Source organism: Mastomys coucha, unplaced genomic scaffold, assembly GCF_008632895.1.
Source record: "Mastomys coucha isolate ucsf_1 unplaced genomic scaffold, UCSF_Mcou_1 pScaffold15, whole genome shotgun sequence".
Lineage (NCBI taxonomy): Eukaryota > Metazoa > Chordata > Mammalia > Rodentia > Muridae > Mastomys > Mastomys coucha.
In genome coordinates this window covers 136,324,385-136,345,493 of record NW_022196897.1, presented here as the reverse complement: position 1 = coordinate 136,345,493, position 21,109 = coordinate 136,324,385, and the positions used below count along the sequence as shown (strand labels likewise).

Genomic DNA, 21,109 nt, shown 5'->3' with positions numbered 1-21,109 from the left:
AGATTTGAACATCTTGCTAAAGTTAATATGAGGCCAAACAGAGCAATTCAGTTAGAAACTAGGAGAAGCCAGATTGAATTGGTCATCTTGGAGAAGAGTTTGAGCTAGCACAGCTGAGCTGACCAGCCAGCTAGAGTTCAGAAAGAGCTAGAAAGTGTGAGCTTATTTAGCAGTAAGTCTCAGATCTACTATGTAGATCAAGCTGTTCTGGATTGCAAAGAGATCCATCTGCCTCTGCCTCTGCCTCCTAGTACTGGGATTAAAGGCATATACCACCATGCCTGGCTTAAATAAACTAATTTTAACTTTAACTATCCATTGAACACTTTAGCTATCCATTGAGAGACTTCTTGGGTGTTTTTTGTTTGGTTTTTTGGTTTTTGGGTTTTTTTTTGTTTTGTTTTTTCTTTTGGGAATGGAGTCCAGAGTCTCACACAGGCTAGGCTGGTACTCTGCCACTGAGTGCCACCTCTAGATGCTTTAGGAACACTGCACAAATAGAAGTCATATCGCTGATGCTTTCCTTGATGGCCGTGACTCAGAGATAGGGCTGAGATGATAGTAGATAAAGCTTGTCAAAGCCTTTTAAGGAACTCCAAATGAAAATGCAGCTCTGATTTCATGAGGCAGAGCTTCTGGAAGAATCTGAGTTCTCAGTCATCAGAAGCGTGGCTTGCTTTAAATAGCAGCTGCTTCTGGAAAGTTGGCAAATATAACTTTCGGAACAAAAGTTCTCATAATGTGCCAGGGAAATTCGCTATTTAAAGAAAGCCATTGTGAGTCCTCATGTGCTCGTTAATCCCAGTTTCTTTTCGTGACGCTTGAAGCTTTGTGTGCTGGACTCTCGTTTGAGCTAGATGTGGGTGTGTGTGTATTTAAACAACCAATCAGAGCCTTTTGGATCAGGGGTGTGGCTTAGTTGTTGTGCACTTACTTAGCATGTAGGAAACTGTATTCCATAGGGTTGGGGGTGGGGAGTTTGAAAATTCCTACATTATTGTGTGCCGTCTTTGTAATAGAAATTATAATACCTGTAATTTGTGTGTGTGTGTGTGTGTGTGTGTTGTTGTTAATAAAACTACAAATCTCTGATCCACTAACAAGCATTAAGGTAACTGCTCATAAGGCTGTGTTAGGATCTGTGCTGGGCTGTTGTGTGCTACACTCACCGAGAAGGAGCCCATGGCTGAGCAGGCACCCTGTTCTTATGGGCCATTTCCAACTCTTAATGATGCAAACATGGAACGGTCCTGTTGTCTAGATGGAGACACAAAGTCCCAACCTCAAAAATAGTGGAAAATGCCCACTGCCATAGCACCTGAGTGACACAAAGAGAGAGATTACAAATATACTATTAGAAGAAATACCATGATGTGCTTTAACATGGTCAGTTGGACAACACTTTTACTCATAAAATAGATCAAATATTGAAAGCTGGCTTTTATAGCTAGAGAAGAACTGAGAAATCACAATAGAGATCAAAATCTGATTGGCTGTTTCAGCCACTTCCCTTGAAAGGTAGGACCAGGGAGACAGGTCAATATATACGCAATGGACAGCTAGCTCACCAAGGCTCTGCCTTCCCTTTTCTGTATAAGCATATAGACAGGGAACTTCACCACGAGGCACACTGAAAGTTTGGTTTCAACTTTTGTGCCTCTGATCTTGATTCCTCCAAAGATCTGATAAGCAGCCATGTTTCAGCTTGGTGATATGAACTTCAGCATGAACAATTCCATTTTGATTTTTGGTCTGGTCTGTGCTAAAGCTTAGACCAAAACAATGGTCTCCTGTAATTTTTATTTGACAGAGTAAACAAGTGCGTCTGTACTGGAGTGATGATATGCTCAAGGTTTCCACAAGGCAGATGAAGGTCTGTGGCTCTCCACCAGTCCCCGTGAGAAAGGAACCTGATGGCCCTTGTGCCCCAGAACGGGGAATTCTGAGCAGAATAAGGAAGTGTTACATGGAGCAGGCCAACTGAGAGGTGGGAGGACAGAGGCTCACTCTGTGCTGGGGACTTGGAAGGCTTAAAGTAGGAGGTGGCATTTGAGCTCTGCCTTCGGTTGTGCTGGGCCCTGGCCCAGTTCCTCCTGTAAATGCTTGAAGGTGGGATGTTCTTGTCTCACTGCCCGTTCTTTGGGTTGAGTTATTTTTTCTTTTACATGTAGAGATTTTGTATAGGCAGGCAGAGTATCCTCCGTGTCTCCCTTCCTTCCTCTCCTAACCTTCCCTGCCTTCCTTTTTCCCTCTTGCCTCTTTCCTCGCTTCCCTTTTCCTTCTCGCCCCACCCCTTCCCTTCCTCTCTCCTCTTTGCCTCCCTCTCTCCTATTTCTCCTCCCTGCCTCTTTCTTCTTCTCTTTCCCCTCCCCTTCTTTTCTTCCCTGTAACTGAAGCATTGCGAGGGATAGTAGTATTTGCTAAAACCCCATTGTGAACGTGGAATTTTAGGTCCATGGTTTTGTCAGGACCCACACTGTGATGGCGCTAAGGAATGGGATTATTCCACTGGCATGTTCCTTGGGGACACTGTGACATCCTCAGACCCAATCTTATGACATACTTGGGGGTGGCTAATTCTTAAACTCACCCAGAGTCAGGGGTGGCTATACTGCCCTGTGGATTAAAAAGCAGAGACTTGAAGTAAATGACAAGGGCATTGCCTGTAGTTAGTGGGTGGCTGGCCTGGAGCCAGACCTGAGGACTATTTAGGCAGCTGCAGGCTGCCAGCCAATAAGGTATGGCCAGGTGTCACACTGGGCTATCAAGTACCTTTATTACACCCATCCCCCACCAGGAAGAGAAAGAAGTGGAGTCCCCATAAAATCCAGACGCTACATATACAGTGGCTGTACATGTAAACACACAGGAGTCTTCCACTGTGTGATTCCAAGACAGGCTGCAGCAGGATTGTTTGCTTAAAATGCATAGCCTCAATGTCAGGGCCAATAAGTGGGAGAGGGTGGGGTGGCAAGCATGGGGAGGGGGGAGGCAACAGGGGTTTGTTCTTGTTGTGTTTGTTTGTTTGTTTGTTTTTTGGAGAGGAAACTGGGAAAGGAGAAATCATATGACATGTAAATAAAGAAAATATCTAATAAAAAAAATGCATCGCCTCTGCCAGGGGCTGGTGGGCTTCATGGGGGCGTAGACCTCTATGTGCTAACAAGTTCTTTGGGGATTATGATACTACTCAAGGGTGAGAAGCATGGGTTTCATAGACAGGAACATGTACAATGAGAGAAATATAGGCTGAGAGAGGTAGCATGAACAGGGGCGGGGGTGGCAGTGTCAGGCAGGGAAAACCAATGGGGCAGAGGTAGTTCTTTGTGCCCAGCTTGTCCAGCAGGGAGGGAAGTGTCTTTGGGGGCCTGGGTAGCTAGTTATCCGGTATCTCCTCTGTGTGGGAGGTCTCTGGGGGACATTGGATTTGAGAATCTCTTCTGAGATACCTGGATTTGTGCCATCTCTCAGCCCCAGGACAAGGAAGAGGTGGACACATGGGACCACCAAGCTATACCATGATTGTTTTCCACCCGTGCCTGACCTTTGTCTTCTCCTGTGTTAGTTAGCCTGCCTTTCTTCTGGATGTAAAGCAGGCAGGATACCTTGCTGGGCTGGGTGGTGCTGAAGATCTCTGTTTGGAGTCAGTCATTCTCTGGGGAAGAAGGATGCCTGGTGCCCTGGCTATCATGGGAGCGGGTGATATTCTGTGGGGTCTGAGCCCCGCTTATAGCTTCGTGACTTGAGTTTGGTTGGGTCTACCACGATACCAGAATTTCTGTAAGGTTGCTTCCTGTTGCATCTGACCCAGTCCACTCTTGAAGGTGACAAAAGTTCAGGGTGGGTTAGAGCAGAGGTTTTCTGGGGGAGATTACTTCTCCTGTGGCTTCTCAACTTATATAAGTGGCTGAGGGACTCGAATTTATCAGTAGTCAGGTATCCAGAACAGCCCAGACTTCCTGCTCTTAACCAATCCTATCCTGATTCTCCTTCACAACGTTCCATAGCATCGCTTCTCTGGTGACCTTTCCCAACTTGTCATGACCAGTTCAGAGTCACCTCCACCACCAGGCAGCTGGGGATGTGGCCCTGTGCCAAGGGCTGACTGCTTACAAGCCATGAAGCAGTGATTTTTGGATGAAAACTCTTGGTGTTTGGGCATTTGTGTACACACACACAAACACACACACACACACACACACACACAATGGCCACACCAGTAAGCTAGACTCAGCCTGGTATTTGTGCCTATTCTCAGCTTCCTGCATGCTTCCCCGTTCTGCACAGTTCTAAGTTTCTTCTGTCTGTGGCTCACACGTCTTCATATCTCCTCTCCCATTCACCACAGATTGGGTTCAGCTTTTTTTTCTCCATCTGCTGCAGTTCTTGGCTGCCTGTTTAGATTGTTTCGGGGAGAGTGGAGGGCCTTGTGAGGGACCCGGAGTTAGTCCGAGTCAAATCTGTTACTGTGTGACCATCGGCAGGCTGCTCAATCTCTGCACTTCACACCAGGGATGAGAAATACTGGTAGTGGGTCCCCAAGAGTACTGTTCGAATCCAGGCTCTGGCTGTTACTGTTTCTATCCCAAGTTGCTCTTAGCTTCTGTGAGGGGATTTGTCTTGTCTGGGTAACTTCAGTCCTAGTGTTCTGTTGAACGAACATTGTGGGACGCCTGCTACAGTCCATCTCAGATGATTTCCTCCAAATACTTGGAGGCCACCGGTGGGAATATGGTTGGATAGAAGTGGGCATTGCATGAACTGGCCTGAGTTAAGCTCACCTTTAAAATCAAGTGATCAGTAACCAGGATGTCAGCAGAACTGAACCCACTAATCCTCAGGTTTATGGTAAACAATCCCACTGACCTTGTGCTTTTTCCAGCAAGTCATGTGAGCTGAGCTTGGGTAATAGTGGGGGGAGGGGAGAACTTTCTTGAGAGGCATGTCCAGCTTAGTGCCTCTTACATAGAGTCTTGGGTGGCGATGGCACACGTGTCCAGTGTGGAGACCACTGGAATGATGTGACTACCTCAAGAGTCTGTGTGGGAGGTCACCTTGTAGACAGATCATGTTTGTAGTGATTGTCTCTGTTCTCTGCAGTTGTGGCAGTTCCTCTTTCCTGAGAGAGAGGAGATCCTGCTCTGCAGGAATAGCAAACCACAGCAGATCAAATCCTATTCCATTCTCCTCGACAGCATCTGGAATAACATTTGTTAACTTTTCTTTGCATAGTCAACTGCCTGGATCAGCATGTGCAGAAGTCTCCCGAGGCCATAGCTTTGATCTGGGAGAGAGATGAACCTGGGACGGAAGTGAGGATCACTTACAGGTACTGTGTGTCACCTGGGACCCTCAAAACCCAAAACACGACCTGGACCTTTCTGAGGTTTGGGTTTGGGGAAGGCGCACGGCCCCTTTGTGACCATTAACATACTTTCTGGTCTCGAAGGACTCTGGTTCTGTATTTGCTTGGTGATTCCTGATGTCTGAAGATCTCTGCAGTGATGGTAGAAACCGGAGAGGCATTGGCTCCATTCTCCTGCTGTGTCTGGCTCAGCACACGGAATGATCGGAATGATCCCAGCACTGGGAGATGTTTCAGCTTCGGGGGATGTTCTGTTATCTCAGGAACAAGATATGGGCAAGACTGGTTGTAGCAGGTATCAGAGCATACAGAATTCTAGTTGTATTCAGCTCAACAAAAAGCCTGAGCTGAGGTATTCAGATGAGACAAGGCAAACTCATCCATGGGAGCTAAGAGCTGCCAGAGCCTGAATGTAGGTGGCATCTTTGGAGCACTTCCTGCCAGTGTCTCCTGTCATGGATGTGAAGTGTGCAGAGATTAAGTGGTCTGACCAAGGTCACATAGTAGCAGATCTTAATTTGACTCAGCTTAGCTCCAGGGCCCCTCACACCATCCTGCCCACCACTGTTAGCCTATAATGGTCTAAACGGGAAGCAAAGAACTACCCTGCCATCGATGCCCGTTACGGGCCTTTTTCTACATATCTTATGGTGGAGTGGTGGATGGGGTGATCCTTTACACAAGTTTTTTAAAAAGTTTTAAAGAAGACTGATTTTCTTCCTTAATTTCATAAATGGAACCTACGCACTATCTAGACATGGAGTACCAAGTATGTGATGAAGCACCAAGGATTTAGATGAAGTAGGGAACATTCAGGGAGATGTGGCCATAGACTTTGATGGGTCGCTGGATAACTGGCAACCTGAAGCTGCTGCCACTGGGTTGTGTTACAACAGATATTGTGGTATAACAGGGAGGCTGTTGCCTCTTCATTGATGTCTTATTAGCTGAGCATAGGTGTGACTCACTGAGAGCATGCTTGCCCAGCAGATAGAAGACCTCAGTCTCTGTCTCTAGTAACAACAACAACAACAACAACAACAACAACAATAAAAACTCTTTGGGATAAAGTTACAACTTATCTTTATTATGGTGTCTCTGGCCCTCCATGTGCTTAAGCCATGTGTTCTGTGTTCAGGTCTTCCAGGTATGATGATCCTCCTCCAGGTAGCTTCAGCCTTTCCATATCCAACCGATTGTCTAGCAAGTGTTTGTTTCGTGCCTTTATATCAGTTACTACTGGTTAGAGTATGTTGCAGTAACAACCAAGCTCCAAAGCATGGCAGGAGGTCACTAAAGGTTGTATCATTAGGGAAGGTCTCCCTGAGGATGTCTAATCTGAGATCCAGCTGATGAGCAGAAATACCATGTCCTGGCAGGAGGGAGAAAGTATGGTAGTTGGGACTTGGGGATGAACGGGATATAGGAGGAGTGTTCATGGAAGCAGTTTCAGGCCAGGGTTCTGAGCATAGCAATTACTTGTGGAGACTCAGGTAACTCGGGGGCAACTGGGCACTCATTTCCTATGTGCTTCTGAAATTCTAGTTTGTTTTTTTTTAAGGTTGTTAATTTTTTTATTAGATATTTTTTTAATTTACATGTCATACGATATCTCCTTTGTCAGTTTCCCCTCTAAAACAAAAAACAAAAAACAATGACAAGAACAAACCCCTGTTCCCTCCTCCCTCCCCCGCTCGCCACCCCACCCTCTCCTGCTTACTGGCCCTGACATTCCCCTACACTGGGACATAGAACCTTCACTGACCAAGGCCCTCTCCTCCCACTGATGTCCAACTTAGCCATCCTCTACTATATATATGCTGCTGGAGCCATGAGTCCCCCATGTTTACTCTTTGGTTGGCGGTTTAGTCTCTGAGAGCTCTGAGGGTACTAGTTGGTTCATATTGTTGTTCGTGCTAAGGGGCTGCAAACCCTTCAGCTCCTTGGGTCCTTTTTCTAGCTCCTTCATTGGGGACCCTGTACTCAGTTCAATGGATGGCTGTGAGCCTCTACTTCTGTATTAGTCGGGTACTGTCAGAGCCTCTCAGGAAACAGCTATATCAGGCTGGATTGTCCTTTAAGTCTCTGCTCCATAGTTAGACTCTGTAACTCCTTCCATGGATATTTTGTTCCCCTTTTAAGAAAGAATGAAGTGTCCACATGTTGGTCTTCCTTCTTCTTGTGAAATTCTAGTTTTATTCCAGACCAAATTCAATCCTGGTATACCATTCTCAGGCTGTAGAAAGCAAGGTAACTTAAAAAAAAAATAGATATTTTAATTATATTTTAAATCATGTGTATAGGTGTGTAGGTGTGTGCATTCGTGTGTGGGTATGTGCATGAGAATGCAGGTCCCCACAGAGTCCAGAAGAAGGCATTGGATGCCCTGGAGCCAGAGGCAGAGGTGGGTGGTTGTGGCCCACCTGATGTGGATGTTAGGAACTGGACTCTTTCGCAAGCACAGTACCCATTCTTAATCACTGAGCCAATTCTCCAGTCCTGAGGTGATATTTTTAATCTTCTGTAGCAACTGGTGGTATTACTGGCCTACTCATGCCTTCATCTACCCTCCCTACCAGTCCTCTGGCACACTGTAGGGCCTTCATAGTAGAGTTGTGGCATACTTTACCACCTCTCTCCCTCTCTGGCCTGAGCTCTGGTACCTGGCTTCAGCCTCCATGTGGCCCACAGACTAATAGCATCCTACTGCTAGGAGCCTGGATGAGGGGATGCCTCCATGGCTTCTGTACAACGGAACTTGAGGGATGCTGCTTGTGGGAACTGGCTAGTTCAGCTGCTTTGTAAGGATTTCAGGTCTACGTCCATTTGCATGTCAATATACATCCTTCTCAAAAGGGGCAGCTGCTTGGGCACTGCCATTCATTAAAAGACAAAAGCCACATGTGACAGGGCAGAGGCACCATCTAGACAGCTGGGAGCCTGCTCTGAGGTTGCCCAAAGGATCAGTGTTTCCCTCCGTCCCCACCCCAGATGGGCTTATAACCTGTTGGTATGCAGGCCACTAGGGATGCCCTGTGGCCGGATGCAGCCGTACTTGGCAGTCTGAGCTGCTGAAATGTATGGTTGAAGGTCTAAAGGTTAACCACACAGAACGCTCAGGATTGCAGCCGGCTCATTAAAGTCAAGAGACCCGAGGTTGATGGGAGTGAAGTAGATCCCAGCCACACAGACACATTTCTAAGTATAAGTGAAGTGCCTACTGAGCTGCCCCTCTATGAATGTGCAGAATTCGTTTGCTGGGCTTTGGCAGGTCTCTCTCTGATGGCTTAGAACTGGATGGCTATGTCTGCTGCTGGGCAGTGTTACACACACTCAGTAGCTGAACCAAGTGTATGAAGGTCTCTAATTAGCCCTTCCCTGGCCACTTTAGGTGTTTGATTTGCTACATACATACCAGTAGACATATTTCCTCTGAAGTAAAGTGATTTCATTCCCCTGTGGAGCAATCACAAGCCCTGTAGAACTCAAAGGTTAAGCTCCAGACTCTTAGACTCCCTCCCCCCCCCTCTCACTCGCTCTCTTGCTCTCTCTCTCCTCTCTTTTTTCTCTCTTTTCTCTCTCTCCCCTCTCTCCTCTCTTTCTCTCTCCTCTCTCTCTCTTTCTCTTCTCTCTCCCCCTCTCTCCTCTCTCTTTTCTCTCTCCCCTCTCTCCTCTCTTTCTCTCTCTTCTCTCTCTTTCTCTATCTCTTCTCTCTCTTCTCTCTCTCCCCTCTCTCCTCTCCTCTCTCCTCTCTCTTTTTTCTCTCTCTCCCTCTCTCCTCTCTCCTCTCTCCTCTTTTCTCTCTCCCTTCCCTCTCTCCCCTCTCTCCCCTCTCTACTCTCTCTCCTCTCTTTCTCTCTCTCTCTTCTCCCTCTCTCTCTTCTCTCTCCTCTCTCTTTTCTTTTTCTCCCCCCCCTCTCTCTCATAGTTATTCTTCTAGGGATCAAATTCAGGACATTTGATTATCCCAGGCAAGTGCCCTGCCACTGAGCTACACTATAGCCCTGAACATTTAAAGGAACTTGGTGTGGCCAGGCATGGCAGTGCACACCTGTAATAGAAAGCTGGAAGATGGTAAGTGTGAGGCCAACATGTGTTACCTCAAAAGCCTCTGTCTCAACAAACATACACAAACAACTCACCCCAAAACCATACACAAAGGAAATGCAAGGGCAGACACGGCTATGCAGTAAAGTAGTGGGCCCTCAATGTAATATCCAGTGCTGCAAAGAGGCCCAGACAGAGCCCTGAGTGGGTAGTTGTCACAGGCAATGATGAGGTGGTATGCTTTGCTTGTTCCATGAAGCTTAAAGTGGACTGGACATCTGCATGTAAACAGGGCCTGGGAGTTTCAGGTGACCAGACTGGCACCAGTGACCTTTGTCCTGTTTTTTTCCCGTGGTCTTCATTGGTTCAGAATATCCTCCTGGCTGATGGCCTGGCACCACTTCCCTCTCTGTACAATGGGGTTGTCAGTGAAGTGAAAATGACTTTCTAGGGTTGGCCCAAGGAGACTGAGCTGAGCATATGCACTGAACTGCAAAAAATACCAATGAGAACTAGTACAGTCAGGATCAACAGCTGACTAGGGGTATTCTTCAAAACACCACGACAGAATTATTTTAAAGACTATGATTTGACTAGATAAGAATGTTAATTATTATTATTTTCAGCACTTTGCTATGAAAAAACTTGAAACAGTGCAGCCTTCTACTTACCACCTATATTTTACGGTATTTGTTTTGTGGTGTGATATCTCCACTCCCCTTGTCTGTGTATCCATACTATTTTCTGGTGCGTTTCAAAGTGAGTTGTGGTAATATCAAATACTGTATTGGCTACTTTTTAAAAATCATCACCACCAAATATCTAACAAGAAGCAAATGAGGGGAGGAGGGACTTCCTTTTGGCTCACAGTTTGAGGGTGTACAGTCTGTCATGCTGGTGAAAGAATAACTGCGGGCTGTTCTGTGGTGGCTGGAGTGTGAGACAGCTGGTCACCTAGAATGGTTGTCAAGAGGCAGAAAGAGTTCCCGAAGGAAGCTGGGCCAGACTATTACCTCTAGGACCTGCTCCTGAGTGACCCACTTCCTCCAGTAAGGCTCTCCCTTCTAATGTTTCTAAACAGTACCAGTTGCTAGGAAACAACTGGTACTGTTGTTCAAACACACAAGTCTCTGGGGGAGAGGTCAGAGTCACACTTCAAACCTGTACAAGCTCTCCAACATGTGTGTGATTAGCCAGAGGATAGATTGTATGGGCTTGTTTTTTATTTTAATATGAAATTTACCTGAATGAACCCATTTTCTGATTCCAGTGCAAATGTTCATGTATTTTAAGATGCTGTTTTTGTTCCTTGAGCATTATGAGTTCTTCTGTCTAGCTCCCCAAGTACTGTTGATAAATTTTTTTTCTGATATAGTTTTTAATCAAATCTTACAGATAAGGAGGCAGACTCAGAAAGATGATGTTGTTTGTTTATGGGGAAATGCCTTGTGTTGGTTGGGGAGCCACAGTTTGACCCTGCATCAGCAAGTTCAGTGCCATGAACGCACATCCAGTGCTAAGGGCCATATCAGCAGATATTTCTGGGGCCTGAGGGATCCTGGGACGAAGCCCATTGGAAGGAGCCTTTTCAGCATCTAGTCTGGGATTTACCTAGTTATGGATGGACACTACTGTGTCACCTTCCTCAGGTGCCAGTCTACTAAGCTCTCTCAACAAGTGTATTTCTGAGTAATCTGGTTTTGTGAACTAACAACACTTTTACCCAGTAATTTGGGGTTCGTCCCTGAATAACACCCCTATCCTGGGAACTCAAAAGAGTCACCGCAGTGTGAGCTGCATGGAGGCAAACACGCGCATGCACACATTCCCCCTCACAAGCCTTCTAAGATGATTCCCACAGCATGGGTAGGCACAGATTTGCTTTATGCCTTGGCACCGTCCTTTGAGGATACATGCCCTGAGTGACTCATTAACCTTTGCCTGTGGGCAGACATACTTGTGCCCTTCAAGGCCATGTATTTTGCACCCTGGCCTATATAACCCATTTCATATGACCTTTTGTATATGGCCGTAAACTCAGAGCTGTGAGTAATGAGACAAAAGGAGCCAGCTCCCTGGGACACTCTGCCAGAGGCACTTGAGGTTGGAATTCAGATTGGATGTCCTATGTCCACTCCAAGCAAGTAGGCTGTGTGACCATAGGGAAGCGGTAGGCAGAGTCCCCCTTACACTTATGGACAAAGGTTGAGGGAAGCCACCAGGCAGGGCATGGATAATCTGGTCCTTCTTGAGGCAAGTGGGCAGATGGCTTGATGAGGTTTTGGGACTCTGCTTGCCTGGCTGGTGGGCCCTCCCTGTGGTGCTTGAGGTTTTCAGTCCAGATTTCTAGGTGACAGAGGGCACTGACTGAGGCCCTGCGGTCTACAAGCATGACCTCAGGAGAAAGGTCTGAATTAATACAGTTCATCTCTCAGGCTCACTGCAGAGGTCTGACTTTGAATCAGAGCCTAAATGACCGGCCCTAAGATTGGCTTTTCTTTTTCAGTGTATGAAATAATGGGTTTCATTATGCTATTTTTATATGCATATCATTATGCTTTGCTCATATTCATTGGCCCCCATCACTCTCCCCTGTACCCCTCTTTTATCTTATTGTTTTCCTTCCTTCTCCTTCTTTCATCTTGTGGGTCCCTTTCTTTCTTCATTCTTTCAAATCTTTCCCTGATTCATCACTTTGTCTGGCTTTCAATTAGATGTTACTTTCAAACATGGCCGCTTCCTTCTACAAACTAACTTTACCTTCATTGTTTGGGATTAAAGGTGTGTACTAAGGGCATGTCTGTCTTCCAGCCAGAGGGACTAAAGGTGTGTTGTTCCACCAGACCACATAGACCTAGAAGGTCTCTGGTGTAATTCGTTGCCAGAGTAGCCATGTTGCCAGATTAAAATTCCTCTTCAAACACAGGAAAGTGAAGAATGGGGTCTGGACTGTGGTGATGGAGTGGGGCTCCCTCTATCCATTTGACAGGGATGACCTATACCACATACTGAAGTCATCGTGGAGGTCGGGGAACCTTGAGCTGGAGCCACTTCCCTAAGGAACCTATTTCCATCCTGGACTCTGAGTGTCTTCCAATGTAACAAGAAGGGGCTGGTCTTTTTGAGTTGAAATGATAGGAAACAGAAGTCACTCTTTGGACATCAGTTGGGGAGGTTCTGGGAAGGCTCGGGTTGAGAGGCAGAGGAAGACATCCTTTGGAGGGGTCTGAACAGTCAATCTTGTGCCAAGATCTTCAGTGGGCCTGCTCCATGGTCTCCCTTCTCTCCAGCTATGTGTGACTAAGCACGCATCGCCCCTCTGACTGGAGTTTCCTCATCTGCAAAGTGGAATCATTCTTCTCGCACACTGAGATGAGTGCTAAGTGTACTACGTGCCATGGCTTATTTAGTATGTGTGTGTGTGTGTGTGTGTGTGTGTATGTGTATGTGTGTGTGTGTGTGTGTGTGTATGTGTGTGCGTGTGTGTGTATATGTGCGTGTGTGTATGAGAGAAAGAGACAGACAGACAGAGAGAGAGATAGAGAGACACACACACAGATACAAGGAATGTATCTACATTATGTGTGCATGAGCTCATGAAAGACACAAGAGGGCATTGGATCCCCTATTACTGGAGGTGCAGTTAGTTGTGAGTGGCCAGGTGAGTTCTGGGAAGTGAACCTTGTTCCTTGGCAAGAGCTCTATGCAACTCTAACCTCTGAACCATCTCTCCAGTCTTGGATACACTTATTTTAAACCTTTCCTTAAGACTTTGACTTCTTACACTGAAGCTGGAAGATGTTTTGAAATTTTTTACCTACGAATACTGCTGCATTCATTTCTCATTCTTTTGGGCACACTGAGGGTCTCAGAAGTTTACACTTTAGATGGAAGGATCTTTGGACTGCTAAGAAAGTTTATTTATGTCTCAGGAAACCTCTCTGATGGAACCTTTTTGAGGTTTCTCTCTGGGCAAACCTGGTCAAAGGTTCAACTTGAAGAGCGCACAGAAACAAACGCCTCCGTCGCAGCTGGGTCTCTACTTTGTGACCTCTCTTCTGCTATGCAAGAGCAGGTGGGGGTAGACATGCTTGCAGAGATGGAAAAGTTTCAACTGAGGGAGAGAGAAGAGGGACTCATTTTCTAAGAGGAAGGGCACAGCCTCTGCTCCTGCTTGAGAAGCCCGAAACAGAGAGCTTCCTTGTTCCTGTTTTGTGTTTTTCTTCCTGCTTCTGCAGCCTCTAGACCGTAGGTTAGGAGTTAGCTTGACTTGCAGCTTTGCTGTATGCGGCTGTGGCTTCCTATGGTCCCACGGAGGGTCCCCTTAAGGACAGCAGACTACCGGATCAGACAGACCTCTTGCTACCTAGAAATGTGAAACTGGTCTCCCCCTACCCCCTGCATTCTATACTCCTTTCCAGGGACATTTTCACTCCCATCACCCTTGTCCTTTTCTTATGTGGGAGGCACAGCATGCTGTGCCTTAGGGTACAGTCTTGGGATGGTGAGGACAGACTGTGAGGATTCTGCCATCCAGCTCTCTGTCCTCCTGAAGTCTTTTTATCTCTTTTGTGTCCAGTCTGTAGCTCTCCTCCTGTTGCTTGCACCCTGTAGTCTCTCCACCCCCGCTGTGTCTGAGCAGAAGCTGATGTGGATGACCTTAGGTCCCTGTTCAAGGTTACAGCTCTGACTCCCAGAGAGCTTCTGGAGCTGGGAATCTCATACAGCTGGAAAAGCCATTATTAGGTTTGCACTCAGCTTGGCCTTTGCAGAGGTGTAGAAAAAATTTTCATCTGCTGCCCTGCTGCCTTTCACAGGGGCAGGTCTGCAGCTCAGAGACTCCCTGCCTGTGCGATGCTTAGTGTTGGTTGTCAACTTGACAGGACCCAGAACTGGGTTTCTCTGTAGGGGAATGTGTGGGTTAGGCTAACAGGCCTGAGAAGACCTGCCCCACCTCCAACTGTAGGAGACACATTCCATAGGCTGGGGTCCAGACTGAATAAAATGAGAATAAGAGCTGCATACTGCATTTATGTCTCTGAAGCTTCAGCAGGAAGTTTCCTGACTGCAGATGCAGTATACCTCTAGCTTCCTCTGGCTCCTGCCTCGTGCTTTCTGTGTTAGGGTTGTAATTTCTAGAACTGTAAAACAGCAAACAAACAAGCAAACTCTTCCATCTTTGAGTTGCTTCTTCTTGGATATTTGATCTCAGCAATGAGAAAAGTCGTTAATATACCGACCACACCTCCGTTAGCATCTGTAGAGTGCCTTGCTCCCTATGATAGAGACTACCTAGGTCCCAGAAGACAAGCAGGCACCCAGGGCAGTTGAGTCGGAGAAGGGTTCGTGGCAGCAGAGGGCTGGGAGACATTGTAGAGCCTGGAGAGGAGAACTATCTGGGTCTTTAGCTGGTGAGGTGGATGATTCTATCGTTTTACGTGCGGTTGTTGGAACAGCATTCCCCATGGACACAAATGGAAATGCTTTGTGCAAGTTGCCAGGAAGCCTTGAGCCTGCAGAAAGGGCACCAGGCCTGGTGAAGAGTCCAGCATTTATGGGCTAGTACTAGCCTCTCAGCCAGAATGAGCTACTTGACCAGGTGACAGAGCTACCCAAGGGAACTGTGTCAGTGTGCTCTCTGCCTTTGAACCTGTATCCCAAAGGTCAGTGGGCTCAATCTCTTAGATTCCACAGAACTCACAGTCATCTGAAAGAAGGGTGAGAAGGCATGTGAGCAGGAAGAGGAGTTGTCAGAACTAGAAGAAGAGGCATGCAGTTGCTTTTCCCTACCTCCCAGATATTAAATAGAAATGATGACATGACTGATGATTTTTTTTTTATGAAGGGAAAAAAAGCTTAGTTTAAGTTATTTTTAAAGATATTCTCAGGGAGGCTAGAGGACACAGGCTGTTTGGAGGGGCTGCCTGTAGCAGCAAGACAAATTTACTTAAGTATCCATACCTCTGATTCCATACTTAGCTTTCAATACCTTGTTTAGGGGGCCTTATTGGGGGTTGGAAATCAGCCACGCTATGGGACTGTTTTCCCAAGAAAGCTGCATTTTGAACACTTGCCAGCATCTCAGGGTCATAGGAGAGGTCTCTCCTTCTAGTAAAACGTTCCCCCGAGCTGCTCCAAGAAGCAGGGCAAGCAGGCAGCCTAGATCTGACTCCTGGAGTGTCATTCTGGTGACCAGGTCTGCTGGAAGAAATATTTCTTTCCCAGAGACCATTCTCTAAGTGTCGAACTGCAGTGCTCTGTGGGCTCACAGGAAAGCCTCCAAGGAGAATGACTCCCAGCTTGTCTGGACCTTTCTGTGGGTACGCAGCTTCTCTGTTTTGCCGCAAGGACTTGTGAAGAGTGATTGCTGGCGGCCTGGGAGCCACGCGAACCAGCATGCTGTGGGTTTGTTTGTTTTGCTTTTGTTTGTCAGGTTTTTTTTTTTTTTAATATATACATATATATTTAATCACCAGGAAAAGTGAATGTTTTGAGAGTGTTAATAGCTACACTCACTTTCACTAGGAAAAGGACTCCCTGTGTGGTTTTGGAGCAGTAAACAAGTCTGCTGGCCAGGGCGAAGTGTTCTGCCAGGCCCAGCTGTTTTTACTGGCTTTCACGCTGGGATCCCACCAGCTCATTGGGCTTCCAGCCTGTGGGAGCCTCCAGAGTGCTTATTGCTTTAGCACTTGCCTCCTCTGGGATGTGTGAGCTGTCCTTGGGCCAGAAAGGAAGAGAACTTCTTTTCCATAAACAGGAGGTGAGCAAGAGGAAATCAGTCTTTCTCGGGTCTGACTGGATGCTTCTGTCCTTCCTGCGGGGGGCACACTTTTGGCTGACAGCCTGCTGGCTTTGGTCAGGGATGTGGGATGTGACCTGGACACGGCTGGGGCAATCCCAGGGACAGAAGGTGCTGAGTGTGGTGGTAAACTTCTGCCCTGCACCGCTTCTCCATTCTGTTGGCACAAAGAAATCTAGCTTCCAAGGTGACAGACTTTAATCCATTTTTTTCCCACTAACTTCCCCATTTTCACGAAGGCTCAATTTCCAAATTACAAACATTGTGTGTCTCTGCACATGTATGTACATGTGAGTCGAGGTGTCCAGAGACTCTGGAGGCTTTGGATCCCCTGTGGGACTGCAGTCACAAGTGTGATAGCCCTATGTAACTACTGGGACCTGGACTTGAGTTCTGTGCAGGACCAGCATGCACTTTTAACTGCTGAGCCATCTCTTTAGTCCCTAACTTCCCTTTTGCACAGATCTGCCTCTGGTTCCCTTCCTGTCTTCTGCATTAGGGAATGGAACTCAATGCTCACACAGAACATAGGCTGTCTCCACTCAGCCTAGTTCTCTTGTCTTTTTAAAGCAAACTAGCTCAAGGGGAATGGTAGTAACATTAATATTCAGATGGGGGAAATCATGATTTGGGGGACACTTTATATTAGCAAGAAAGGAAATTATTGTGATACCGAGGTTCCTGGGGGCCGCTGGGTAAGCGCCAAGTCTTTAGAGCTCATGCTTGAGTTCACATCCTGCTCTAATTTGTTTGGTTGAATAGCTCTGAGAAAAAAAAAAAAACAGCTTAACTTTCATGTGACTCAGTTTCCTTGTATGGAGAAAGAGAGGTCAGAGCCCACAGATTACTTGGCAGTTGAAGTTTAAGTCTTGACTGTTGTTCCCCACCCTACTCCCTACCCCTGCCACCCTGAGAGATACATCTGTCGACAGTACTGTGTGCAGCCTATGGTGCGAAAAGGTAGCAGACCTTTCAAGAAGTAAAGTCTAGGGGGAGGTCTTTAGGTCATTGCGGGCATGTTCTTGAAGGAGATGTTGGGATTTTAATGTGGCCCCCTTCCTTTCCTCTTTCCCTGTCACCCTGACATGGAAGATTTCATCATAAACTCTCACTGTGATGTACTGAGTCTCCACTACCGTTCCAGAGCAATAGAAATAACCATGAAATAATAAATAAATAAGTATGAAAACGTGAACCCAAACAAACATTTTATTTTACTAAGGTGATTATCCCAGGTATTTTGTTTTGGTAACAGAAAGCTATTACAAAAGTTCTTCTATCTGAAGGCTTTGGAACAATCTTGGGTAGAGGTCACATTACAGTTGTTAGTTATTGCTCTTGTGAGGCAGGAAGGAAATGAGAAATTGAGAGAGGGAACCAGCTGAAGTGTTACTAGGTGATGGGCCTGACACTAGCTATGCTGGCCTAGGGAGAAGCTTCCTGTGGTCATAGTGGGAAGCAAGTGTGGCTGGAGGACAGATGTGTGTGTGTGTGTGTGTGTGTGTGTGTGTGTGTGTGTGTGTGTGTGTTAGCACATGGCAGGTGGCGGCGCGGTTGTCCAAATGTTATAGGGTGGGCCTGCCTTCTCCTAGGTCTCTCTCAACCTCAGGCCCCAGTGAATGTCTGGATCTCAAAGGGCAGCCGCTGTCTTGTGGTTGATCACTCACCCTTCTTAGATCTGCTCCTGCTGTTGTCCTGGCTAGTGGCCACAAAGCATGTGGATTGCTCAGGGCCTTCACACAAACTCTTAGGTCACATTGGCCTAGAGCGGAGGATCAGATCCTGCAAAGTCCATAGGGCAAACTGACATTTTGGGATCTCCCTCCTGGGAAAGAGACACATGAGTGCCTGCCTCTGCTAAGGAGTCATCAGAGAACTAAGGGTGTGAGCCAGTGGTAGGGTGCTTGCCTAGCATGTGTAAGGCTCTGGCTTCTAGCCACAGAACAGTGGAAAAAGTTATCTCTAAAACAGTCTGTTTTAATAAATAAAGCTAACTGTGTGTGTAGGTCAGTGATAGAGCGATTGCCTTACAAGTGTGAAGTCTCCAGGGTGCAAGAACCTGTGTAGAAAAAAGGGCAGTTATGGAACTGTCTGTATTCACTCTTTTCCTTCCTTTTAGCCCATTTTCTGTAATGATGATAGCTGCCATCTATGGGACACCTTTAAAGATGCTGGGGACATCAATTATAGATGGGACCTGCAGTCCCCTTAGAGGTAGACTCTTTTTTTTTTTTTTTTTTTTTTTTTTTTTTTTTTTTTTTTTTTTTTTTTTTTTTTTTTTTTTTTTTTTGGTTTTTCAGGACAGAGTTTCTTTGTATAGCCCTGGCTGTCCTGGAACTCACTCTGTAGACCAGGCTGGCCTCGAACTCAGAAATCCGCCTGCCTCTGCCTCTTAAGTGCTGGGATTAAAGGCGTGCACCATCTCCCAGTGGTGGACTCTTTTATAAGGTCACTTATTCCAAAGTGTGGGACGCCTATTAGGATCTTGTCACATTAACTTTTCTTGGGTAGATATGTCTATTCATAGTAGGTGGGGCAGAGCAACAGTTGTACTCCAGGCTACTGTGGTGAAATAGTAAGTTTATTATTTATTAGAGGCATGGGAGAGGAGTTTGTTCCAGAAGCAGAGGTGATTCCCCCAGCCTCAAACTGCTGCATCCCTGAAAAGTGCCACTTCAGTGTGCATGACTACTTTTCAAACTCTATACACTTCTAGTGCCCCCAAGATCGCAAGCAGCAAGGGGGAATTGCATACATCTGGGAAAGGGGATTGGTGCAAGAGGGAGGGGCTGAAGTCTCTGAAGAGGGTCTAAAATCACCCCCTTCTATGAGAGAGCAGCAGGGCCAGGTCTTGAGAGTGTCCTGCAGGTATTCACAGCTGTTCCAGTTAGCAGGGTGATGGTTTCTATGCCCAGAGGACATTGTTCCACAACAGATCCTCATCTCTGCTCAGACACTACTGGGTATCCAGGGAGACATCCCTCTAAGGGAGAAAGGTTGAGGTCAGTGCCTTCACCACAGGGCAGCACACCTCAAGGAAAGCATATCTGTTTTCTGAACTTCCACTGGCAAATAGCAGCTCTGAGAGTTTTCCATATTGATATGTGACTCTCAATATTTTTTCCTTTTTCTTTTCTCGAGACTGGATTTCTCTGGACAGCTCTGGCTGTGCTGGAGTAAACCAGGCTGCCCTTGAACTCACAAAGATCCACCTGCCTCTGCCCTCCAAGTGCTGGGATTAAAGGCATGTGCCACCATGCCCAGATGACTCAATGTTTTCATCAAAGCTCTTTGCTAAAGGTCATGCTTGTAACATTACACGATGGCACGCTTGGTTTATGAACCTGCCCAGCCCATTTCTGTGGCTTCCGTTCTCTGAGGGTTATAAACAGCAGAGTGAGTGCATTGCATCACCAAGGCATCAGGCTTCGAGGTTCAGTAAGTGTTCCCCTGGGCTGTTTCTTCAAGATAGGGTGCAGGACCTGCTGTGCCTTGCCAGGAGAGAAAGATTGGTCTTGTCATATTTCCTGCCTTACTAAAACTCTTTTCTTCTTTTGAGTGCACCAAAGGGGATACTAATTTTTAGAGACTGTAGCAAAGTGCTTCTGTCATTGCTTAGGACATGGAGTTGGCCCTCTAAGGCTTGGAGAGAAGAGAGATTGTGCCAGTGAGCTGCAGGGAGTGTGGCTCAATTGCCCTGGGCCTATGAGGCTCTGTGTGGCCCAGGTGATTTTATGTTCACTTGCTCTGCTCATCCATTTGATAGCTATCTGCTGAGTATCTTTTCTGACCTAGCCTTATTGTGGATGCTGAGCTTAAGGCAATGAATAAGACTCAAAGCTGTATCTAAGCAAACCTTGAGCTCTAGTGGGGCAGATTGTTACTAAAGAGATTTTCAGCTAGTGTTTATTTAATGCACGTGGAAAGCCTTAGTCAGTGTGGGAAATGGGCAGATTATTCATTCTCAGTTTGTTGTTTCCTGAACACAACACACACCAATCAATACCTTCCTCCTTTGGGCTAGCATCCAGGAATGACCAGGAGGGAAAGAAGCTTTGGATACAGTCATTTAAAAAAAAAAAAAAAGATCAGCTTTGAGTTGGACATGACTGTGCACACCTGCAATTCTAACATATACAAGGTGAGACAGGAGGTAGTGAGTTCCAGTCTAGCCTAGGCTATTTGGAGAGTTTCAGGTTATCCTGGGTTATAGGGTCCTATCTCAAAGCAACAACAATAACAACCACCACCACCAACAACAACAACTTTGATTGAAAAAAAATAAAAGAATAAACAAATAACAGCATCTTCTTCTCCTCCCTCTGAACTCTTGGTCCAGCTGTTTTGGAACTCTTCTGAGACTCTCAGGCTACGGGTAAGGGGGTGCACTTACATTGTGTGACTTTAGGCAAGTGTCAGGTTGATTACAGAACTTGTAGTAGGGTTGTGTCTGCTATATGAAGGGTTTTTTTTTTTTTATAAAAGATTTATTTATTATACATAAGTATACTGTAACTGTGTTCAGACACACCAGAAGAGGGCGTCAGATCTCATTACGGGTGGTTGCAAGCCATCATGTGGTTGCTGGGATTTGAACTCAGGACCTTCAGAAGAACAGTCAGTGCTCTCACCCACTGAGCCATCTCACCAGCCCTACAGGAAGGTTTTGCTATACAACTAGGCTACAGTCCTTTTTTCTCTAAACTGCTTCTCCAGGGCTGCAGGGTAAGGGCTGGGTTTCAACACCACTGGTCAGCAAGCATGGCACTCCGTGTCTCTCAACACTGCCCAGAGCATAAATAAGCTCTGGGGCTGTGAAAAACGGAGCTGAAGAGAGGGCCCTATTTACTCATGCACTACCGATCACAGTGGCTGTTTTAGCTGCGGGGGGGGGGGGG

The 21,109-nt window shown here is 46.5% G+C and overlaps 1 protein-coding gene across 1 annotated transcript in view; it reads left to right on the top strand.

Annotated features, from left to right (window-relative positions):
- Acss1 (acyl-CoA synthetase short chain family member 1) overlaps positions 1-21,109 on the top strand; it is a 52,548-nt gene that overhangs the window by 3,981 nt on the left and 27,458 nt on the right. The window contains exon 2 of the mRNA XM_031372200.1: positions 5,233-5,329. Coding sequence (XP_031228060.1) covers positions 5,233-5,329 — 97 coding nt within the window. The remainder of the gene's footprint in view (positions 1-5,232; positions 5,330-21,109) is intronic.